Source organism: Solea senegalensis, linkage group LG6, assembly GCF_019176455.1.
Source record: "Solea senegalensis isolate Sse05_10M linkage group LG6, IFAPA_SoseM_1, whole genome shotgun sequence".
NCBI classification, from domain to species: domain Eukaryota; kingdom Metazoa; phylum Chordata; class Actinopteri; order Pleuronectiformes; family Soleidae; genus Solea; species Solea senegalensis.
In genome coordinates this window covers 11,090,918-11,106,982 of record NC_058026.1, presented here as the reverse complement: position 1 = coordinate 11,106,982, position 16,065 = coordinate 11,090,918, and the positions used below count along the sequence as shown (strand labels likewise).

The 16,065-nt window shown below is 39.9% G+C and overlaps 1 protein-coding gene across 7 annotated transcripts in view; it reads right to left on the bottom strand.

Moving 5' to 3' along the window:
- rhbdl3 (rhomboid, veinlet-like 3 (Drosophila)) overlaps nucleotides 1–16,065 on the bottom strand; it is a 49,445-nt gene that overhangs the window by 2,586 nt on the left and 30,794 nt on the right. For 6 of the 7 annotated variants that reach the window (XM_044029131.1, XM_044029130.1, XM_044029133.1 and 3 more), the window contains 5 exons: nucleotides 15,581–15,739; nucleotides 9,806–10,030; nucleotides 8,772–8,920; nucleotides 6,109–6,221; nucleotides 1,050–1,150 (listed from right to left, as the gene is read on the bottom strand). In XM_044029131.1, coding sequence (XP_043885066.1) covers nucleotides 1,050–1,150; nucleotides 6,109–6,221; nucleotides 8,772–8,920; nucleotides 9,806–10,030; nucleotides 15,581–15,739 — 747 coding nt within the window. The remainder of the gene's footprint in view (nucleotides 1–1,049; nucleotides 1,151–6,108; nucleotides 6,222–8,771; nucleotides 8,921–9,805; nucleotides 10,031–15,580; nucleotides 15,740–16,065) is intronic. The other variant, XM_044029135.1, reaches the window with a different exon arrangement.

Here is a 16,065-nt window from a genome sequence, read left to right as displayed (position 1 = left end):
GCAGTGCGATGGGATTCCCTGTCATGCTGTCACATAAACATGGGCACACACTCACATGCTTTTCAGATCTTTGGGAGGGAAGGAAAAACCAGTGGTGATGGCTAGGAATGTATGGTATCTGTAGATAGAGACGCACCTGCGAGACCCCAAAACAGAACTTCTTTGATGTCATGGAAATGCTCTGCACTGACAGGACAACTGAGTGATGTGATAATCACGCACACGTACATGCACGCACAGGTCATCCGAAATTGGACGAGAGCACTTCAAAAAGTTCTCAACCAGAAAACCTTACATGAGAAAGATTATTCTTGCAATATTTTTCCTTTAAAGTCAACACACATGGTCCACTGATGTTCAAGCTGCAGAATAAGCTCACGCGTAGAACTTCAAAAGGTTCTCAACAACATCATCACGGAGTTCAGTTTAGGAATCAGTCTAAGAAGTCAGACGGTGCCAGTTCAGGTGAGTAAGGTGCATGTGAGGAGTATGTGGCTGCTTCTGCCACTAGTGTCAGCTTCGAGATGATTTTCTTGTATTCTTCTCACCTATAGTGATTTTCAAAGGACGTCACTTGCAAAGAAATTATAAACAAACATTTGAGTGTTTATGGACCCTGATATAAAGCTTTATATTATACTGGTATGCCACCAAATGTGAGTTAAACTCATAAGTACCCTTGCACCCTGCTAATTATTCACATGAAACTATGTGGTTAAGCTATTAAGATAGTAATGTTTTCTCATGTTAAAGCAATAACTTTTTTAATTTGTCGTATTTAGCAGTTATTTCATTGTAAGCCAGGCAGTGTCATCATTTTTTTCCAAAGAAAATATTGATTTGGAATAACTGTCATGTTCTGGCAGGTCCACATGGTGAAATCAGAATACTTTATTATTCTGATTTTGATTCTGAAATAAGGCTCCTGAAGAAGTGAATACCCAAAATGTCTTCACAATAGTCTCAAACCTGAATTTGTCCACAGAAACATAGAAAGACACAATTATGTACACAGACGTGCCCAAACAAACAAAGACACAAAAACTTACCATTACAACATTAGCCAAGTGCGCTGAGACCAGGGCGTACACTCCCCCTGACGACCCGACCACTGGAGCCGTCATATCTGTGACAGACACAGCTAAAGACCCTGTAGTAAGAAGACAGATCACACATGAGTAAACTTGATTTTGGGTTTATATGCATAAAATATCATCACAAAAAATGCTCTGTGATGTTCATCTCAAGTAGGTGTCCACGTTATCCACACCTTTAAATATTTTTTTACAGTTTAAACCAAAAACAAGAGTATGAAATCAGTTACAAAATCATTACCTCCACAAAGTTATGTATATAGTATCATTTGTCTGCCCATCTGTTTGTGAGAAGCATAACTAAGGAAGTAAAGAATGGATTTTGATGAAGTTCACTGGGTTTTCTCCATTGTAACTTATGAGTCTAGGTTCAACATTAGAAGACAAACATTAGAACTGTTAACCTTGTGAGATAGGGGAATGTATTGTGGGAAAGTGGTGGTGGTTTGCACTGTGAGATGTTCACCTGAATGTTCAGCCTCATGTTATCTGTGTTGGCGTCTGCCAGTTCCTAAGGGAAATATCTCTTCAGCTACAAAACGCATCACTATCTTCACAAGCTTTTATGTCTGCAGTTGGAGTGAGTGAGTAAATCATGTACAGTGAATGTATCAAAGATTTTCATCCCTAAAAACCTGCCTGCAGCTGAAAACAATGCTCTGACTGGTGACAGTGAACAGAGGAGGTGCCAGACCAATGAGCTGGAACATCTACACAACAGATGTACCTCAGGGTCAAGATCGGGGTCAGGATCAGGATCAGGATCAGGGTAAGGGTTTTTACCGCTCATTTCATCATTCATAATCTGTCATCCATTGCTAACTATGCAAATGACATCGGCTAATGAGGATCAGGGGAAATTATCTAAAGCTAAAAGAACCAATCATGAGCAGTGTTGGACATGTGACTGTATTGTGAAAGTAACTATTGCATTTTTTGTTTGTTAAATGATCAAATATTTCAAAGAATTTGGATTCCACTCCCCCTTAATGAAACCTTAAATTCAACTGTATGTTCAATTATTTATAATAAAACTGAATACTTAATATGTTTAATGAATGAAATGGACACTTGACAGAATAAATAATTAACAGAAAATAACTATTTGATGTTGATGTGGGACAATGTGAGACAAGTCACCTATCAAATGTTTATAATAGTAGAACAATGAAACACAACAGATGTTTTAGCACTTCTGATTTACATACACCTTGTTGTCTTTTATCTCAATGAGGGGAAAGTGATGTCTGTGCTTCCACTTTGAAAATGCTGTCTTAGAATGCGTGTGCCTCTTGGTTGTTTTGTGTCAGATACAATGAGTACACATTTTCTACAATGGCGTATGTGTGTTATGACATAATCCAGAGCGTGTGTGTATAGCATAAGAACGCCTTTGCTGCAAACTATTTAATGTGGGTGTATTAAAGTAGGTTTGCATGAATAGAGGCTTGCCCATGCTCTACCAGCACATGCTGTGATTTTATGTAAAACAAATGCATTCACACAAACTCAGCTGCCACAAACGGAGCATTGCTGTCTGTGGTTCCTTGGCACCAATTCATCACATGCATAATAGATTCAATCAAGCAAGCAAGCGCTGGGACGTGTAAATAGGGGGACATTCAGAGACACTCGAGGAAAGTTGTCCCCACTGCAGTCTTTGTACAAGAAAACAGCACAGAACTCAAACAGAGACAGAGAAATCTTTATTTGGACGATTAATTTAACCAAAACTCTCGCTTTCTCTCTGTCGCACAGTTTCTTCTTCTTCAACTCTCACACTCTGTATATACTTCATTCCCTCTCCACTTTCTCCATATACTCCATTTCCTTCGCTTCACTCCATGATGCTGACCTGCGTACATTATTGATGCACTGGCAGAATAAGACACTGTCCACACTACATAGGAGAGCACATAAAGGTGTTGGCAGTCCTCTACTTCCCATCAGTGTTCATCTATTTATTGCCTTTCTTTCTCTCTGTCTTCCTCTCATGTGCTTTTTTTTGCATATTACACCAAAATGACCACATTATTTTGTTGAATTTAAAAAGTGGGCTTCATGTTTCACTGTTTTTTAAGACAAAAAATATTTGATCACAAATCTATCTGTGATATCGTCAGTAAGCAGATGTTATAATTAAACCTGGGTAGGTATAGCTGCTCACAAACAAGCAAACAGTCCATCGCTGGAAACTTTATTTCCTATTATTTTACATAATCCCAAATCCATGCAGTAATTCAGGGGCAAGGAATGGATAGTAGATAAAAAAATTACTCTAAACTAAATTAATAGTCCCACTGAACCGTGAACCGATTTCTGGAAAAACTGCCAATTGCTAAGCTGCAATAGCAACTGACTAAGCTTGGATAATGGTCAGCTCATATTTAGCTCAGTTCCACGCTGCTACATTATGTCCCCCAAAACATACATACAGTGTTACCTTGTATGCAAACAGCATTATATAATTACAGCAGACATAAAGGGCTCTGGAGTTCATAGATATTAAATCACCAGTAACCAGTAATGTAACAATGTACAAAAAAAAATACTTTGTTAATTATATTTCTAGCAACTTTTACTTTTACTCCATTACATTTCCTCTAACTATCTTTGTTACTTGTTACTACCAAATCAAATTAGATTACTTAAATAATTCTACCAAAGTCTTTTTCTTTACAAAATTGGTTTCACCACTGCTAGCTGATAAAAACAAATGCCACCACCTTGCTGCATCAACACAGAATGAGAGTTGCTTGATTTGGGACTTATTCTGAGTTTTTAATTGGATAGCCTTCAGGCTGCCCTGCAAGTTGTTCAAAATTTTAATGGATAACCCCGACTATGTTTAAAATAAGTGCACATACAAGAGAGCAAGTGATGAAAAGGAAATGAAAAGACATTCATGAAAGCACAAACTAACATTGGGTTTTGAAAAAAAATGATGTACTTTTCTTAATGTATACCTTTTCCAGGTGTGTCAACTGTAATGACAGTGTAGTATGGTGGCATAATAACAGCACCTGACTCACTTGGTCACTAAACACTGTTGTGTAGAGTCATCTAAGCAGCTCCACACACACACACACACACACACACACACATACGAGCAGTGAAAAGTCATGTGAATTTCTTTTCTTTTATGATTAATTTGTCAAACATTGGATCATATATTATTGACAATTAAAACAATTGAATATGCATTGTATATATAATCTATGTATAATATAGTCATATTTAGATTAACCATCGACCATGAATCTTAATTGCAACCCATGCACAGTCATTTTGCCTACCTTGGTTACACCTTTTCAAAGCACTGGATATTAAATCCTTCCTTCCTTACACACACACACACGCAGCTCCCTCTCTGTAGATACTAGGTTTAGGAAGTGTATCTCAGCAGCAGGGTGACCTCCTTCTCTGTAATTACCGTGGTTTAATGACATTATTTTAGTGTCTGTGTGGATGTTTGTTTAGCACAAAAACACACTGACAAGGACACAGTCTGGCCCCAGGAGGCCTGTAGTATATTGTGGCATTTTATTTATCACTGCTACTTTTCCCAGCATCAGGGAATGAAATAGGGACATTAGAGGATATTATAATGCACATCAACACTAACCATAAAAAAAAAATAAAAAATACAAATCAACTATTTACTTTATGTTGCGTTTTATGTGTGTGCCACTCTCTGGCCTAACTATTATGCCAACTCTCACTGTGTTGTTAACTTTATTGTCCATGTGTTTATTGAGCCTGTTATTGTGCACTTGTCTGCCTCAGAATCTGTCTTATGCTCTTTTACCAGGGAGAGCCCTATTTTATTATGTCTACGTACTCGTCTGCTGTCCAGAAGAGGGTACCGCTGTGTTTACACACAGGTCCATTGTTTCCATTAAAGCATCTAAAGTGTCCATTAGAGTGTCTGCCGGGCCCTAGAGGGTTACTGACCTCTCTCTGAGTCATTACTTGACCCTGAACTCTGCCTCGACCCCTTGTATGCGCCAGCTGAGCCCTTCTCTGTTCATTGCAGCTTGTTGTGTTTCATCGCTCAATCCGGCAGCAACATTGTGTGGTGAAGTTTTATTGTTGTTTGGGATGTGACAGCTAGATATGTTATTTATTTATTTAACCTTCCACCTGTTAAAAATGTGCCAGAATGGAGTCGACAATCTTAATTGTTGGTCAAGAAGTCAGATGTTCATTTCCTCAATCCAGTTTTAGGTGGATGCTACGCTTTGTATAAACCGACTCCAGTTTACCATAGAAGCAATCACAGTGAAAAACAATAAACCCAGACATCATCGCCAAAACAACCAAAGAATATTTTCTTTCTTTCACTCAGTCGATATCTAATTAAAACAGCAGACCGCATGTGTGTGTGTGATTTATGGCGCGTTTCCTCCTGATTTCACAGCGAGGTTAATGATCTAGGCAAACACAGGTATCCCCAGGGTGTTTGTCATTGACCCCGGCCACTCTCTCTCTCTCTCTCTCTCTCTCTCTCTCTCTCTGTCTGCCTGTGTGTTTGTATGTGTGAGCCAGAGAGAGAGACACACACACACACGGAAACGGCACGAGATGACATAATTATCGTGCGCTTTACAATAATTAATTTTACATAATTATAAATCAAATTATTGTGCCATTGATTCTGCACTTCTTTTTTTCCTTTTTCATTATGGGGAAAGAAACCAATACTCAGCCGGATGACTGAAAAACTAAAAAACAGCCCACAAGCTCACACACACAAAGAGAAGCGAGGTTGGTAGGGTTTTTGCAAACCTTTTCTGGCGTAAAACTGACTTTTTGTTGTGGTCCCCATGGAGACCGAAACCTGGTCATAATGAGACAGAACCTCATTTCTGAGGAACTGGTTAAAGGCTAAGCTTTGAATTGTGGTTAGGTTATGTTTCTGTGTCCTGTTTTTGACTGTGTGTGTGTGTGTGTGTGTGAGTGTAAGACAGAGAGAGAGAGAGCGAAAGAAAGAGCGAGAGAGTTAGAGACTTACCTGCCAGCACACCACACACATAGACCAGCCCGATCCTTAGTGCTCCATGGACCATTTCTAGAGGGACTCCAACCAGCAGCAGCATGGCCATGTTCAGGCTGAGGTGCTCAATGCTGTAAACACACACACAAATACACACAAATATAAATTCACTTCAAAAATCTCATCCATAAACTTAACCAGTTCCTCAGAAATGAGGTTCTGACTTATTATAATACCAGGTTTTGGTCTCCATGAGGGCTACTGGTCCTGACAAGGTCAGTGTTTAGGCTAAGAAAGGTAACAAATATAAGCAAAGAGAGAGAGAGAGAGAGAGCGACATACACTCACTACATGTCCTTCATGGCTCAAAGTCTAACAGCCAAATCTCAGTCAGCAGCTGAGACACATTTGGGTGTCGCAGCAGAATCGAAGAGAACAGAAGCTAGAATAACCTGGTTGGTCTCTCTTGCCACCATCACATTCTCTCTTAGCCTTGATCAATGTCTCCCACTCACTTCTATCACTTTTCATTGAATTACTGTGGCCATCTCATCTCTAATTTACTAAGAAAAATATAACAATAAAAGACAGGGAGTAAGAGTAACCTAATCACAATTCAATTCACCTATGGTGTGAATGTTACAGTGAATAAATTCATTGAAACCGCTTAACACTATAAGGGAAACTCGACATTCAACAATCATTTACCATTTTCAACAAAGCTTTCATGACAGAGACACAAATGTGTAGAAGCGTTTAGAGCCAGGGTTTTAATTGTGCACTAAGTGAATCTTCCTGAAGTGCTGCAGATGCACCGCGTTTGTGTTACAGAGCAAGAGGAACAAAACGAGAGAGAGACAGAGACACAGAGAGATGCTGCTTGTGTAAAGCGCTACAGAGGAATGTTGTGGGACCAGTTCACTCTGTTCAGTGTTGATTATTAGTGAAGAATCAGGACGGCTGAGCTGTTGACAGGATTATATGGTTTGTAGACATGCATATGAGTGCATGTGTATGTGAGAGGGAGAGGGGGAGAGAATCATCAGTAAGTCATGAAATCTTTTCAAAAGACAGTGTCCATTTGTATGATGTGAGCTTGAGTTGAGCTGTATACATGCACAGCACATTGTACACGGGTGAAAAATGGATCAGGAGCACACAGTGTTGTCGGTTTTATTTCTGCACGTGACTTTTGTTCAAGGTCATTTCACTGTGGCACTGGTGTTTTCTCGCTATCCTCACCGCCAAATGAAACCAAAGAACAACTTTGCACATAATATAGTACATTATACATGATGACGTTATGAATCCCATTTTAGAGACACTGTCACATTAGGTCACTTTGCCTCCCACACAAGGAATATGGATTTTTTTTTGACAAGAAAAAAAAGTAAAGGATTATTTTTCTTAAGATTTAACATGAATAGAGTGTTTTAATTTCACTGTATGATTGGTGACACCACTCCACACACTCATATGAAGTATGCAATCTGTATATTGTGGTGATTTGTGATTAAAAGGAAATCAGCGTTGGCAAGAGCTGGTGAAGCATGTATACAATTAGTGAGGCAAACATAAGAATTTAGAAACATGATATAATCATTGAAGCATGCTGATGTTTTTAAAAAGATTCTCATCTAATTTCAATGTCAGCAATCAATGAATTGGGCAAGAACTAAGTAAGTATATGCATACTGCACACATGGCTGCACAGAACACAGCATATGTCTTTGTTAGATATGGATTCAGACACACAGTCTTTATTATAGTCACTTCCCCTAAGGGCAGTAATCATTTCAGTATATTCCTGTGCGATCAATGCATGTTAAACATCTCCTATCTCCTCTTTCTTTCATCCCTCAATTCATCCTCTAGTCTACGTTTTATCTTTTCACCACCCACTATCATCCTCGCTCATGCCTCTGCCCAGAAACTCATAATTAAATTACCTTTTTATTAGCCCTTTCTATTGCCTGAGTCTACTGCCCAGCAGGGTAATTAAACCTGGATGACCTGGTCTGAGCTGGTAATAAATAGAGGAGAGAAGAGGAGAAGAGAGGAGAGGAGAGGCTGGATGTATTTTTATCAGGTTATCTGTCACTTCAATCTTTTGCACTTTCTTTTAGCAAACAAGTTAGTAAACTAAATGTGACAGCAGCATGGGAGCAAATGTGCATTACACCAATAATCCAATAATAATGATGTGATACATTCTCCCACAATTTGTTTATCTGTTTTGTGACGTCTCATAGAAATGCTGTGTTCTGTATCCCCGTTACCTTCTCTCTCTTTTTATTAAATTCATTTGCTCACTGTGTTTCACTGAAATCTAATTGCTAATAGTCCAAATGTGGCGTGTTTATCACATGAACTCCGCAGAGCCCTGTTCAAATGCCACAAACCCAAACCACCTGAGGCATCACAGATTTATAGTACCTCCAATATTTTGCCAATCAATAAGTCATCCCTGTGGTGTCACACTTTCACACTTTCGTGGACTTATTTTCCCCTGTTCAATCAGTTTATGTCACGTAAAGTGAGGCATTTTCACTTGATCCAAACATGAGCAGCTGACTTTGTTACGGAAACACTTAGCTTTACTGCTTTTCTTAGAATGCAGCAGGGTGCAATGCTGATAATTAATAAAAATGAATAAATACATAGGTGATGTGAGAACTCACCCAGTGTGCATGAAACTGTAGCTGAGATACCTCCAGGCCTGGGCCCGTAGCTGGGGATGGTACGGTAGTGGGCTCTTTAGGAATGATGGGCTGGACACCTGCAGGACAAAGCGGTCCAGCTGGAACCCGTAGTACATGAACACGGCGACCTGAGAGAGGACAGAGTGACGGACACAGAAGTGAGTGGTTTCAGGAGGGATTACTTTAGGGCATGTGTAGTAATTTACTCATTTACTGTTTTTTATTCTGTGTATTGCAGGTTTTTGTTTGCTGGTATACAGTGTATTATTCTGCAGCTGTTAAAGCACAAATTATGTTTGATTTGATTTGAAACTCTCTGAGGTTAAAGCTCCAGTGAGTAACTTTTAATGATTTTTGTTCTTGATGTTACTATTCTGCCTCTAGACCCTGACTGAGGGAGCATTTTCAAGTATACAGCAGCAGCAGCAGCACACGAGCAGACTGTGTGGCAAGAAGTATTTATCTGTCAAACTGCAGCTGTCTCACTTTTACGAGCAAAAAAGTCTGCCTTGACATATAATGAATCATTTCTCTGTGCAATGTGGAAATGTCACAGGGTGACACGAGATATAAACACTGTCATACTGAGAAACACAGAGAGTGCTGTGTGGAGCTGATAGGCTTAATTAGGCTACTGAGTTTTGGAGGAATCAGATCTTGGGTATGGAATTAGTCACAGGCTTGGAGTCGCTGTCCATCTGGAACTCATTCCCCAAGATTTCCCCCCATTGGAGAGCGACTCAAAGCCCTTGACTACTTCCGGTCCCATTGAGCTGTCGCGCTAAAACTCAGTAGGCCCGCCCATGGTCGGAATCATAAATAAAAAACCATGGCGCAATGGACAAATCAGGGACAAAAATCCGATCATGACAAACAAAAAGTGTATTTTCAAACAAATAAAATACAATATTTTTTAATGATTGAATCGATATTTTATTTGAAATTTGTGTATTTTGATTATGGGGTTCATTTGTGTTTGCTCAATTCACAAATCTAATTCCATAACAGCTCACCTCAGCAATGGTGATGGCCAGAATGAGCAATGGAGGGGGACAGTAGGTGTAGCTGTCAAAGTACCACTTGCGGTCGACCTCGCGGGGCAGCGTCTCGTAGGCGACATGTCGAACCAGCCGCTGAGAGAGACCCAGGCCGACCTCATCTCTGAGACTGCAGCCTTTGAGCTGTCTGCTCCCCTGCAGAATGGCCCTCCGAAAACTGTTGGAACGCTTGTTACTCATCTGGAGAGAGGAGGGAGGGAGGAAGAAAAGAAAGTGATGAATGCAGTGAAGCGCAGGTGCAGGGGAGGGAGAGGAACAACAAGTGGCCTCAGAGACAGGTCAGAGAGTCATTTTTATGATTTATACGATTTTAAGATACATATACATAGATTTCAAGTAGTTTATCTGTAAGTTTGTCTTAAAACTCACATCATACCTTATTTTATGTTGCATATTCATGATGTATTCATTGTACAACAACTTTAGTGCCTCAACACTCTTGGGTACAGGCCACACACACACACATTGACAGGCCCCTCCCACGTCACAGCGACAACAGAATGCCTGTATCATCACCTAGCAACCAACAAACCCGTCTCTTTATTTCCCTTTATTCCCTTCCTGTCAATGAAGTAAAAGAGGACATATTTGTCCTCATATTTGTCCTCTTTTAAAGGACAGGAAGTTCACAAACAGTTCATTACTCGGACTTTTTACATTTTACATGAAATTGTTTTTCGGTTTTTCTTTTCTTTTCTTTTCTTTTCTTTTCTTTTCTTTTCTTTTCCCAATACCTTTCAGAAATACTTTTCTGAGCACAGGTGCCACATCTTTACAAAATGTATAATAAGTTGATTTATTTGTCAGAAAATCAGTTTTCCAAGCACAAATGGCAAGCATTTGGTTGATCCAGCATCTAAAATGAAAGGAATTAGTGTTGGAACAATAAAGGATTAAGTTCGTTTTAGGTTCTGGGCTGTATCTTGATACAAACAATCAATTTAATGACGTTACCTTGACGTCATTTTTGCCAAGACTGTTTCTTGATGTTTTACAGATGAACATGTTGACCACACAGGGCCACACACACACACACACACACACACAATTGGATGTCTGAGGGAAGGGCTTGACAAATTCTCTTCATGAAATATTCCATGGACATCTGATTACACCATGCACAATAATTGCACAGAAGGTCACAGAAGGATCACGTGCTCTGCAGTGGTTGCCACTTTTAGCATTTACAAAATTCAGTAACAGTGCAAAACCGGAGAGGGAGGCTAAGTGAGGAGCTTAGTTTTTTTTTTAATAGAAATTGAACAGCTAACTTTACAACCATAGGGATTTGCGTAAAGGGGGCACATAGGGACAAACATATATAAACTAAAATCAGTGGCATCCTTTGGACAGAAAGGTGTTTTAATATAAAACTCTGAGACAGGCAAGAAACTTTATCACAGCTGTAGCAGTCTCAGCATTCAGCCTGAATCACTGCTGTCACCAAGCTGTGTGTCTTTTTTGTTATAAGACTCTCTATGACAAAGCAACGACTCTTCTGTCCTGTCTCTCATTCAGTCTCTTCCCGTCTCTCTTTGTCTTTGTCTCTTTCTCTGTTTACAGTATGTAATTCTTCGTAACTCAGTTCTGCTGTTGGTTTGTGCCTCCAGGATACAGATGTGCCACAAAGCAGATGTTTTTAAGGTAACATAAATGTGATATTGCTTTCAGCAAGGGAGAGAATGAAGAATTGTGCCGTTGTTCAAAAGTGCAACTAAAGTACAATTAAAAATAAAGGTCATAACTTTTAAAAACTAATAAATATGCAATGAAGCTTATATTTATTCCACAGCAGATGAAACTGAGCAATAAGAAGTGTTCTTGTGTAACGATGAACTCTAAGAACAACTTGAAAAGTACAAAGGCAAAATTCATATTCATAGTCAACTTAGGGGAAAAATATAATACAAAAAAAGAAACAAAAATAAATACTCATGTGAGGACAGATAGATACAGTACGTGAGCAACAATACAATCTTTGTACAAACAGTCGGCTGTTTAATGAGACTTTTAGTATCTCTGCAGGGATCACTGTTTGGAGATAAACTTCAGAAAAACCCAATTATTCCAGCCTTTATGTCAGGCAAAAAGAACTGTGGGAAAATGATTACAGGTCACCATGGCTACGTCCATACTCTCACGCACAAACACTCGTGATATAACACACATAGAGACCTCCCCGAGGCGGGCGAGCTCCATAACAACAGAGTCAATTCTTTGTGTGAAGTGACTGCAATTCCTCTCCTCTTTGTACGACACGGCCAGAGGAGGAGGAAAGGTGGAGGGGACAAATCGATGTGCGGCCATTAAGCGACGATAACACTGTTTGATCGATGGAAACCACAGAGGAGATGGTCATAAGTGAGTGAAAGACGGAGGTGGAAACAGAAGGAAAGAGAAGGAGAGGTACAACAGCAGTGGACGTAGCAGCATAAATTATATTTATCACAGAAATGCAATTCATAGGAGAAGTAATAGGTGGATGTATAGCCTACATCTTTTTGATTTCCACTTTCTGCAAAAAACCTGGCTACAGACTGCTCAGACTTTACAAGTTTGAATGCTGATGTTGGACACACTCTAACTAGGAGATCGAACTAGGAGTTCAGGTTTTTTGGACAAAATTGCTGCCACAAACGTGGAAGGATACTGTCTAATATAAATTGTCTTATTGTATATTTCAGGATTCCCCACAAATGAAAACAAGAAGCCTCGCCATGACCATGAAAAATACTCAAATAGAAAAAGCAATCTAAGCTGTGCGAGGCATCCACAGCCCAAAACAACATACACACACGCAAGTGCAAGTGTAAGCACATACACATCTATAATTAGCATTCCACCATTTCATCCGAGTGGGGCAGAAATAGAGCCGTCGGATGTGTCTGCAGATATTTTGGGAAGTGGAAACCTATTAATGAGCAAGTTTCTGTCCAAGGATGGCTGTGTGTGTGTGTGTGTCTGTGTATATGTGTGTGTTTGTGATGTAACAGAATGGTGCAGAAAGTGAAAGGCAACTGGAAGTATGAGACAAATGCTTAACAGAGACAGAGGTGTAAGAGCAAGACTAAGAGTAAACAGTGATTTGAACGCTGACTAAAGTCTGCCACGTCATTTATGGGCAGACATTCAACCTGCAACATGCACTTTAATAGATACACCTGGCGACCAACATGTTAACACAAATCTAATCTACTCAGCCAATGACATGACAGCAATCCAGTGCATTTAGACATACAGTGGTCAAGATGACCTGCTAAAGTTGAAACTGAGCAACTGTCGCAACTTTTAAAAACAGGGGACGTGATTTAAATGACTTTGAAAATGACATGGTTATTGGTGTCATACAGGTTGGTCCGCATAAACTGCTGATCTACAGGAATTTTCATGCACCACCATGGGGTTTGAAGATAATTATACAGCAGAGAGAAAATATCCTTGTCCTGGGAGAGGTATTTCTCCTCTGTGGCTCTTCCTGAGGTTTCTCACAGTTTTTACCCTGTACAAGGGTTTTTTGTTGAGTTTTCCCTCACTCCATGTGAGGGTCTAAGGACAGAGGGTGTCACTCGCTGTACATACTGTAAAGCCCTTCGAGGCCAATTGTGTTATAATAAAGTTGATTTGATGCGGGAGGTCAAAGGAGAATGGCCACACTGGTTAGAGATGATGGATGATCATCTCTGAATGTGCAACACATGGAACCTTGAAGTAATTGGGCTACAGCAGCAACAGATCACACAAGGTGCCACTCCGGATACTTTATCAGATGACCTTTCATTCATTCAGGATTTTTGATTTTAGCATGACCCACTATACCAGCAGGACTACATGCACTAGTGTGCAGTTTGGCTTTCAGTGACAGAATATGAAGTTATTGTTTGCTACTCAAAGAAACTTTAAACAAACCTTGTATATCTGATGAATATTTATCTCTTTAAAAGTAACTGCCTTTGTAAAAGCAATCGTTTCTGCGCTTATTCTTAAACAGTACAGCAAACTACCACAACTACAAGCGCTAAATTCCCCTCCCACTCAGCGTATTGCTCTCTGTGCTTATGTTTTTGCAGCCTCTGTGAATGTAAAAGCCAATGAGGGGGTGGACACAATATTGACTAAGGAAAAAAAATCTACACACAAATGCAGGCGACCCATTCCTCTCTGTCCCACTTCCAGCAGCACACCATGACCCACAGCCGGTCACATGACATGAATGCACAAGAGAAAACCAATAGCAAAAGAAACAGACAAACTCTTTTTTTCAAGCTTCCCACAGGCCTCATTCCTCACCCACTGGATCTGACAATAAACAGCTCTGAAGAACAAGAGAGAAAGATAGACACGGACATGCTCACACCCACGGATAACAATTAATTCCCTGCAGTCACGACAGAGGCCCTCAGCAATCTAGTAGTTGCTGTTTTCCACGCAACTACTCCCACTCCAAGACCACACAACAGCGGGTCAGCAGTTCAGCCGCTCATGAGGGGAAGTGAGGAGAAGGTGGCAGAAAACAGAAAATGAGACGGTTATGAGGCAGCAAGCACAGCGGGAGACGCCTGAGTGAGACTGCGGACAATCAGCGGCAGTCAGTAGTTTGAAGGTGAAACAAAAAGTGGAGCAAGGTGAGCGTTAAGAGGGGGCATATATCACCTGAGTGAAAGTCATTTCCTAATAGGAGAGAGTGTACACCTTGTAGCTGAGATGATCTTAAAATATGGCTTTCGGAATAGATGGAAAAATAGACTGTGATGTTTTTAAAGAGCCTTCACCGAACCTAACCCGAATTTCTAAAAACGAAATCTCCTCAGACATGCACCAAAGTATGGACATTTATTCGAACACCGCTGAAGAGGCTGTATGTGAGAACACAAATTTGCTCTCAGCAAATTTACTGACCATTTTTGGACAGCCTAGACCAGCTCTTCAACGCCTCTGCGGTGGCTTCCTGTAGCTTTGAAAAAATATGTTTATCTTTATTTTACCTTCTTCAAAGTGAACACTTGTTTTTTAGGGATCAAGGCAATAAATGAAAGTGGTTTAATATTATACATATAATACAGAACCCGACAAACTTGTGTTTGAAATGTGGAGAGGTTTTCCCAGCACTTAAATGAAGACATTTGTACATGAAGAAGTACACATTAAGCAGGTTTTCTCAAGCCTGAACAGTTTATACTTTTACAAGCTATTGATTTATAGTATATCTATATATAAAATACTTATACATGATGTTATCTTCATTTTATGGCTCAAATGTGACTCCAGATTGCATTTATTTGGATGGAAAGGGAAAGAATTTATGGCTTTTGGAATGGCCCTGACCCCTGGCCTTGACAAATATGTATGTGAAAGTACAGCATAAAAACCTCACAAGAAGAAATTCACAGCAAGTGAGTGTTGTGCCCTAAGCATGCTGAAACGTTTCCTGCTGTTATGAATGCATCTGACCCAGACAAGCTCCTGCTGCGCTCTTCATATGAGAACATCTAACTTGAAACTGGATTTTCCCACACAATGTCTTCGAGTTCATGTCTGGCAGCAGCTCAAGTGACAAGTCATAGTATACCACACGTATGGGTTATCTGTATGACAATACAGTGTGCAAGAATGTATATATGAGGAACAGTATATCAAATAGTTGATCAGTTAAAATATTGATCTGTTGATCAGTGAAGGCCACAATAACAGCAATCATAATACTGGTGTCAGTGAAGTATAAAAATATCTCACCAGGTTCACAAAGTCCTGGTAGCAGATCTTTCCATCAGCATTGCCATTGGCGAGGGCCAAAAGAACTTCCAGTTTGTGGGGGTCCAACTCAGAGCTGTGAGCCGCCAGAAGGTCCCTGAACCGCTCTGTACTGATGAAACCCGAATTCTCTGGATCATACTACAAATGAACGCACACAGACAAGTCAAGATGAGACGAGTCTACCTTTCAAAAACAATACAAATACATAAAACAAGAACAAAAATCTGACAATAACTAAAATGTTACTTCACAGGCAAGACATTGATTATACACTGATTATATGAATGAGCACCAGATACAAATAAACATGTTAGAGGTTCATGAATGGTCAGTGACGCCCACGAATAATGTCCATACAGCCAAACATCAAAAGATTCAGAAAGGAAAAAGAAAGAAAAAGAGGAAAATGTCAGCAGTGAAGTCTCTTTTTTTTGTGAAAAGATATAATTGCTCGAAAAAAGGCC